The sequence below is a fragment of the Neomonachus schauinslandi genome, chromosome 11 (assembly GCF_002201575.2).
Source record: "Neomonachus schauinslandi chromosome 11, ASM220157v2, whole genome shotgun sequence".
Taxonomy (NCBI): domain Eukaryota; kingdom Metazoa; phylum Chordata; class Mammalia; order Carnivora; family Phocidae; genus Neomonachus; species Neomonachus schauinslandi.
This window is the reverse complement of record NC_058413.1, coordinates 34,984,644-34,993,558: the sequence shown is the minus strand read 5'-3', so window position 1 is coordinate 34,993,558 and position 8,915 is coordinate 34,984,644. Positions and strand designations below refer to the sequence as shown.

Sequence of the window (8,915 nt, the reverse complement as noted above, 5' to 3'; positions counted from 1 at the left end):
ACACTTCAGGATTCAACATGCTTCCCAAAAATTTATTCCATTTAAATTATTTCCATCGTATTAGCCAAAAACATGTATGTGAATTACACAGAAGTGAATTGAGAACATTCCCTCAAAAAAGTTTGAAGGGACAGTTTGTGTTAAGTCAGAGGGTCACTGCTGCCACTTTTATTTTGAATTTTCAAAACATACCGCTTGTTCTTAGAAATGCATTTATATGTTTATTATTCAAGCTTTGTGAATTCCCGTTCATTGAAAGATTCAAAACATTCCTTGGCACAGTCGCTTAGTTGACAGCAATTTGACCTAGTAGTCACTACCCCACGATCGAAACATTCACCTCCAAAAAGTTTCCTTTAAATGGGAAATTAAATCATTCTCAGTTTTGACGTTATATCAAATGTGAAGTAAAGTGTTTAGTTTTCCCGAACCCACAATTTAAAAAATTAACGCTGAAATATTTATATATGCTGTAATCAAACCGAAACCTAAGTATGCAAATCACCTAAGGGAAAAGTGGGCATAATGGGAAGAGAGTAGCAAGGGAAAAGGAAGCCAATGAATGCATTAAATGTTAAATATTCATCATAAGGATAGCTCCTTTCTCTTTTTTTAGCTCCTAGTTACTCTACAGTAAATTAGATGGAAAATACAAAATGGATGTTAACATGGTGCATATTAAAGTGTTAACAAAGTGTGTCAGTCTTAGGAAAAAGTGTTAACTTCCCAAACTATGTAACATTATTTGGACTTAACAAATACAAGAAAATTATCCATCTATCTCTCTATACATTTTTCTTCAGATAAGAAACAATAATTGAGATAATATATAGATAGATGATAGACAAATAGATATGAACATATAGATATATGGGTAATTGTCTTATCCCTATATGTATATAAATCAAATCAATGTCCATTACGACATCATGTGAAATACCTAAGTGAGTCATTTACCTTGTAGGTCTTGACTTGTCACCTCAGGATACAACACACAATTATCAAGCTCTGCTCTATACAAGCAAAACAATAAAGTTAAAAAAAATATTGTTGGTAGGGACGGGCAGGCAATTCAGCAGATAATTAAAGAGTAACAGTGTTCTTGTCTTATAATAAATAAATTTTAGACTTGTTAGAAAAAGTTAATTAAGCATACGTGTAAAAAATGTAGGAGTAACCACTAAAGGACTAGCAATAAAATATATAGTTTCCAAACAAGAGTGGGCAAAACAAAAAATTAGTAAAACTTTATGAATCCATTAAGAAAAAAAATCCAAATAAATGAAACATTAATAATAATAAAAATAAAATGAATTACAGATTGCTTATTAATTTTTTAAAAAAATAAACATTTCTACATATTCAACATATTTTAATAACAATTTGTAAAGTGAATAAAGTAAGCAGGACTTCAGTCATACTTGTCACTACTGAGTTGTGTGGCTTTAAGCAATTTACTTCATTTCAACATGTCTTCATTAGATTTCCCATTTTATTTTTTTTATAAAGTTTTTTTTTTTATTTGATAGAGAGAGACACAGCGAGAGAGGGAACACAAGCAGGGGGAGTGGGAGAGGGAGAAGCAGGCTTCCCGCTGAGCAGGGAGCCTGATGTGGGGCTTGATCCCAGGATCCCAGGATCATGGCCTGAGCCGAAGGCGGACGCTTAACGACTGAGCCACCCAGGCACCCTAGAGTTCCCATTTTAATTATAGTTCTTAGATCAACAAAACATTTGTTTCATAATGTTTCCACTAATTTCTAGAAGTTGAACAAAAGGACCCTACTTATTAGTAAATTTCCTAAGGAAAAAAAAAAAGGAAAGGAAAGAAAAAAATATATTTAGTATCAAAGTTATCACTGTAAAATTTCTCTAATAAGATGCCGAATAATTACCTTACCTTTTGGAACTCAAAAATACCTATCCCAATGTTTTTGGCCTAAAGATTGATATCTTATATCCGAAGAGTAAATCAAGATTTTTTTTTTCTTTTAATGGACCTATGTACAAAGAATACAAACTAGTGTTGTTGCTGATTCTTCCCTCTCTTAATTAGGGTGGATTCACAGCTTGGGAAAATAAGAGTTAAACAATGAACACTGTGGTTGAGATATAGATATTTTGATGGAGAAAAGGGGATTGGACATAGATCTCTGATAAGAAGTGTTCTGAGGAATAATTTTCTCAGCTCTTTCTCTGTGTCATGCAGTGACTGGCCTGGAAAAAGGATCCACCCTTTGTGGGGTTTATTCCCTATGGCTGTGTCTCTTATCAGCAGTGACCAGACATCTATGAACTGAGCTTCCAATGCACAAGCAACCCTCTCTACCTTTCAAATTGTACCTAAAAGCCCATCATATGTTAATAATTCAAACACAGCATTTGAAACTAAATTTGAACTAAGGTACTGTGAATAAAGTTGGTCACTAATAAGGCCCATATGTTTCAGTAATTTTACAGCACAACCTGGTAATCAAAGAGAGAAAGTTCTATAATAGATTGGCATTTGCTTGCAGGGCTCAGATCTTACAAAAATGGGAATTCTTCCTTGGGACTCCTACCGTAAGAATTACAAACAAGCAATAGAGAAAAGATTGTAAAAAGTTAAGGTCCTACACATTAACTTCTGTACCCTTTTATGCATTACCTTGCTTTTTCCAGAGTGTTCTATTCCTCTTTTCAATTTTTATTAGAAAGGACAATTTCCTAGACTATTTCTTCCCTGGTAGGAGCCATTGCCAACACCAGCTGTCCTAAGTCTGAAGGTGTGGTAAACTGTCAAAACAAAGATGTCCATCCATCTTCACATTAGAAATTCTGATAACCTCACATTTTTAAAAAATATATATTATTTAGTGACTTCTCAATGTATATTTTTAATGTGAATATGTGTTTATATTTGCATATGTTCACAATATGTCATATAGAAGGGTTCTAACTTCCTCAATGTAGCTACAATTCATGACAATGTCACACTGAACTGATTTTTCCTATATCTTTCTATGGTTTTCGAATAACAGATTGAACTGAAGGAGCTGCATGCTTACCAGCTACCTAGAATTACTTTTCCCTTTAGAAATAAAAATAATTTACTTTCATCATTGCAAATCTAAGCTACTTCTTTGGAGCCTGAACCTCATCCATAGTGGTTTTGAGTACAACACAATGTATTACATATAAAAAGGGTACAAATCATGTTTGAAATTCTTATTCCAAGAGTTGTTAGCACGGACACCCCTGCAGCCTGCCAAAGTAAAATTATGCTTCCCATTGGTACACGTTAACCTTTTATCCAGGGTTGGAAATAAAGATCGACGGAGCCCAGGTAAGCAGTTTCCATAAACTGCCTGTTTATGGAAACAAATTCTCTGCTTAGATCTCTTCTGCTGAGTGGAAAACATATATTCAAGAAGATTCTATGGCAACGTAGTTTATTTTTATTCAGAATTAATATGCTAATTCCTTCTGGCAATTTTCCCTTCTAATGTCAATTTAGAGCAACTTCATTATAAGCAAAGACTCTGGCTTTGTCATGCGACTTTTAAATACCTATGAACAAAACTAATTCAGATGAAAGTTTATCTGAGGATGAAAATAAGTGAGAGCCCAACCAAATATGAATTCTAATATGTGCATAATTCTCCTTACAAATACTCTGGAGAAAACCCTTGGAGCATAATGCTCAGCAACGGTTTCTGGCTGTTTCCCTACTACCTGTCACGCCATGCCTGCTTATTCATCAGCATCTCCATTCCAGGAAAACACAAACTAATAAACAGAATTGCTTCAACAGCATCCTCATTGCCCTTGAGTGCAAACCACATTTAACAAACTGCTTCATATTTCTGAGCCTCAAGCTTTGAGATGACATTATGTGGATATGGAATTTTCAGTGGCAAAGGAAAGCGCCCTCACACAGCTGCCCCCAGGACAGTGCCTTTATTTACAGAGTCAGAGATTTGGCTACTAATCAGGTACTGATATTTACTATCTCTATAGCCCCCAATTTTCCACTTCCAACTTTTTCTGTATCATGGGATCCTGGCCAGTAGGGATCCTGTAAAAATAGCCATTATAGTGGCTCGTCCAAAACCAGGTTTAGTTTCCAGCCATTTCTTTTTCACGAATAATATCATAAATACTAGCTTGTTATGAAAGTAATAAAAACTATGCTGTTATTTAAATTTAGGAATTGCATCAAATAACTATCATGCTGGGGCTGAAAGAAACTAGAACGTTCAGTCAGAATAACCTAGGAATAAAAGGAATTAAATGTTATTTTCTCATATTTTATATATTGCTTATATATTAAGGTCTTAATAAAACCTGATATTTAAAATATGACAAAGAACTGTATAGGTATGTGTTGCTTTTGTTTGTCTGGTTTTTTTTGAAAATCACCTACAGCCTAAGAATAAAACATAGACCCAGTTTTTCTCTTTGATAACCATGTTAATACCTTAAGTTACATTCCCAATAGCTATTTCTTCTGAGCCCTAAAGCCACATGACTCAAAAGTAGGTTTTCTCTCATTCTCCCCACATAAGGTGTTCAAGGTAAAAGGCCCAGAAACTTACCAATCATATGCAAGGTTGCCCACCAACCACCACTATTCACTACTACGGAGATGCTTCGATGCATCAGTTTTAAGAACTCCTATCCCATAGATCAATTATTAAGAAGACAAGACAAAAAATAAAATGTGGAGTCCCCCATGGGTAAAAATCCAGATACTACAAATCAAATTTAGTACAAAATCTCTCTTTCTCTGTCCATCATTATTGTTATTATCATTGATAATATTATTATTTTATCTTTGAGGACATGCATATTCACCAATGCATTGAGACAGAAATCCATCATTGACCTACCCCACAAGTAACTTTGTGCTAAACAAGAATCAGTGGTCTCCTTATATAGCATCTTAGTAACATTTAGCGAAACAAAAGGTACAAATTTTAATTCACCTTTTCATTATTTCAGGAGCCTTGAGAAAAAGACTTCTCAACTCATTTAGGCAAAGTATAGTTTATTTTTATATCTCCAAAAGGAATTTATTCCGCTTTTTAATTATTTGGTCATTTGTTTCTTTGTTTTCTTAGGCTTTTAGCTTCTCATTAGTACCACTTCCCAAGAGGTGGGCATGTAGAACAAAAGTAGATGAAATAAAAAGCAATCACAGCTCATGTTCTATGTCCTTGATAGAGTCAAATATCATCTGTAACCTAAGCAGTTAAAATAGAAAATACATGTAAATCGCTTAGCACATTGCCCAGCACTTAGTAGATGGTTGGAATGTATGCTGCACCACAATAAGAAAGTAAACTTAGAATTCCCATCAAAGAGAGAATCGAATGCAAGACAGGAATGAAAAGAAAATCCCTTCATTTTGCTTATGAGGAAACAGTTCTAAAAGATTTAAGTAACACCTCAAGTAAAGTAAAAGTCAGAATTAAAACTTAACTTCAAATCCTAAACCCTTGATCACTATGCTATATTGCTTTTCAAATATAAAATTATAAAGTGCAAAGATGATGAGAGTCTGAACCAAGAAAGCCAGGAAGGACAGTAAGAAAGAATTACATGAAAAGTCATAGAATGATTGAAAATAAAGAAAACTATATTAGAAATAAAATATGCTATTTTGTATAAAGTTTGCTTTTTATTTTTTAAAATTTGTTTTTTTAAATAAACTCTGCACCTAACATGGGCCTCGAGCTCACGGACCTGAGATTGAGTCGCGTGCTCTTCGACTGAGCCAGCCAGTTGACCCTAAAGTTTGCTTCTTAAAATCACAGTTTACTTTCTAAATTTTATTTTATTTTTTTTAAGATTTTATTTATTTATTTGAGAGAGAGAGCACAAGAGGGGGGGAGCGGGAGAGGGAGAAGCAGACTCCCTGCTGAGCAGGGAGCCCGATGCGGGACTCAATCCCGGGACTCCAGGATCATGACCTGAGCCGAAGGCAGTTGCTTAACCAACTGAGCCACCCAGGCGCCCCACAGTTTACTTTCTAAAAAGTGTGCAGCCATTTACTTCTTTGCAAAAGTAAATTATTTTCAATTAAGACAAAGATTCAATGTTATACAGAAACAAAAAAAAGTTAAGAGTTTGCCAAAACAAAGGAATAAACTTTAAGAAAATATCTTAGAGCAGCTATTTTACCAGAAAATGGTTTAGCATCCTAACCTTTGTTATAAGAAATGAAAGTAAAAGTTTGTGTAATTAAAAAAATTAATATAGAATTTATTAAAAAGAAAAAAATGTTTTTTCTTTTTGTTATTTATTCTCTTTTACTTTTTTTTTCTGTTGTTGGTGAGTCAAAAATGAATGTTAACCCAGTACCCGGAACAACAAAGCACGAAAGACGGAGCCCGAGCCTCGGGGGCTCCTAGCAACGGGCCGGGGCGGGAGTTCCATGGAGACTGGGGAGCGCGCCCGCCTCATCATCATCCTTGTCCTCCAGCTTATCCTTCGCGTCCGACGTAACCGGCAGCACTGCTGCCGCCGCGTTCTCTGCCGCCGCCCCCTCTTCCCACGGATGTGATCTTCGTGGTGGGAAGCTAAGTTTTTAAACTACCCCAATGGATGCAGACAGTGATGTTGCATTGGACATTCTAATTACAAATGTAGTCTGTGTTTTTAGAACAAGATGCCATTTGAACTTAAGGAAGATTGCTTTGGAGGGAGCAAATGTAATTTATAAGCGTGATGTTGGAAAAGTATTAATGAAGCTTAGAAAACCTAGAATTACAGCTACAATTTGGTCCTCAGGAAAAATTATTTGCACTGGAGCAACAAGTGAAGAAGAAGCTAAATTTGGTGCCAGACGTTTAGCCCGCAGTCTGCAGAAACTAGGTTTTCAGGTAATATTTACAGATTTTAAGGTCGTTAACGTTTTGGCAGTGTGTAACATGCCATTTGAAATCCGTTTGCCAGAATTCACAAAGAACAATAGACCTCATGCCAGTTACGAACCTGAACTTCATCCTGCTGTGTGCTATCGGATAAAATCTCTAAGAGCTACATTACAGATTTTTTCAACAGGAAGTATCACAGTAACAGGGCCCAACGTAAAGGCTGTTGCTACCGCTGTGGAGCAGATTTACCCGTTTGTGTTTGAAAGCAGGAAAGAAATTTTATAATTCATCACGTAATTGGTTAGAATCCCTAACTGAGCACCTTTTAAAACCTGCTGCACATTGGACTCAAAACAAAAGGAAAACTGGACCAACAGTAATTGAGGAAATAGACTCTTTTATTCATTCACAGCTACAGTGTAAGCTCCAGGCCCTTTGGATTTTATTTCAAACCTTGCTGTAATATAAAAAGGAAGTTTACAAGACATGACATTGCTGCTTTTACAAAAGGACATTCTATTTATTTTCGCAGTAATTCTCATGTCCCCGTAAGCAGAGCTGTCACAGTGTGCACTACCTTAAATTGTTTCGTTATTGTCATTATTTCTTCCCAGTTTGAGCTAATGTGTTTTATTTGTGAATAGTCTTTTACATTTTTGTATGCTGAATATGGGCACCAAAGAACCTGTAAAAGTTATCTTTTTCAATTGAATGTGCACAAATAAAAGTTTGGAAAAGAAAAAAAAAAAATGAATGTTAATTTTATCTCTTTAAGAATGGCTTTTGTGAAAATAAGGAAACAGATTCTAGGTCTTTCTCCCCCAAAACACAACACTTTAATCTGAAAAATCATGGTAGCATTCCTCTTCAGATAAATCATGTATAGTCTCTGAAAGGTTCTCTCATATCTTGCAAGATCTTTATGTTGAAAATGTAAAAATAAAATCTTCTTGTGGTATCAATAAGCACTCAAAGGGTTTTCAAAATAAAAGTGCCCTTTGGGAATGGCCCATAATCATGCCTGGCACTTTATGTCTTGTAAAATAATAACTAGGTAAGTAATATAATATACAGGGGCATTGGATAATTGTTTTCCAAGGATCACAGACCAAGATAGCTTAATGCTCCCTGAGTAAAAGTTTGAAAGAATAACACCTTATGTTCTTGTTGTTGCTAAGCAGAACATATATATACTCTGATGGAGATCTTTTACATCTCGATGCATGCCCTTTACCTTCTACAAGACCTCTGTAATCAGCCTGCTGCTAGAGAACAGTTCCAGATCTCTCTGCTCTGCCCTGTGGTAGAGAAACTAACAGACTTAGTAAAATTGAGCTTTTCTCAATTTCCCTCTTGAATTCAGTGAGTTTCAAAGAACCTGGACCCTTAAGTCTAAACCACTTGGTAATGCCTCAATATGAGAGCTTTGATCCACTTAGTTAGAATTGCTCTCATGACAAAATGAAAAGTTCTATAGAAATCTTGGTACTAGCTGATCCCTCTTCCCCTCATTGATATCTTGGGAGGAATATATGTGATGAAATAAACTGGTTCTATGCAAAAGTTGCTCCAGGGCTTCAAATTATTAAGTTCTTAGAAGCACAGTGAACGTTTCTTTTTTTTTTTAAATACACATAAATACTGCCAGATGCCACTGCTTTAATGGCACTTTGTTGGCATTAAAGATAACCCCTGAGGCTCCTTTATTGCTATGTCTTATTGGCTCAGCAAAGAAATCCTAGCTTTGCTTTGTTACACTGTAGTAGTTAAGAGCCTGTATATTGAGACAATACATTGAATATTCATAACATACACAGAAACCAAGGTTATGAAGATAGGATAATAGCTGAGAAACAAAAAATGGGAAATTTATATAATTCAGAAAAATCTACTAAAAATGCACATGCTGAAAACTCTTGTATTGTTTCCATAGCATATGAAACTAACTGAAATAAAGATAGTGTGGCATCATCCCCCTGGATATTTACTAATGCACTACAGAGACTTGGGTAATTAGAGGAGAGGGAGTTATTTGAATAATGAGAAAGTATAACT

At 35.2% G+C, this 8,915-nt stretch overlaps 1 protein-coding gene across 1 annotated transcript; it reads left to right on the top strand.

The window, feature by feature from the left end:
• The first annotated feature begins 6,360 nt into the window (after window positions 1-6,360).
• On the top strand, window positions 6,361-7,586 carry LOC110576654 (TATA box-binding protein-like 1). Its single transcript, XM_021685867.1, has one exon. The coding sequence runs from the start codon at window positions 6,585-6,587 to the stop codon at window positions 7,143-7,145; it is 561 nt and encodes a 186-aa protein (XP_021541542.1). The 5' UTR covers window positions 6,361-6,584; the 3' UTR covers window positions 7,146-7,586.
• The last annotated feature ends 1,329 nt before the right edge of the window (window positions 7,587-8,915 follow it).

Bases quoted from the DNA above. Each gene is read 5' to 3' on its own strand.
- LOC110576654 (XM_021685867.1), top strand. From the start codon at position 6,585: ATGGATGCAGACAGTGATGTTGCATTGGACATTCTAATTACAAATGTA.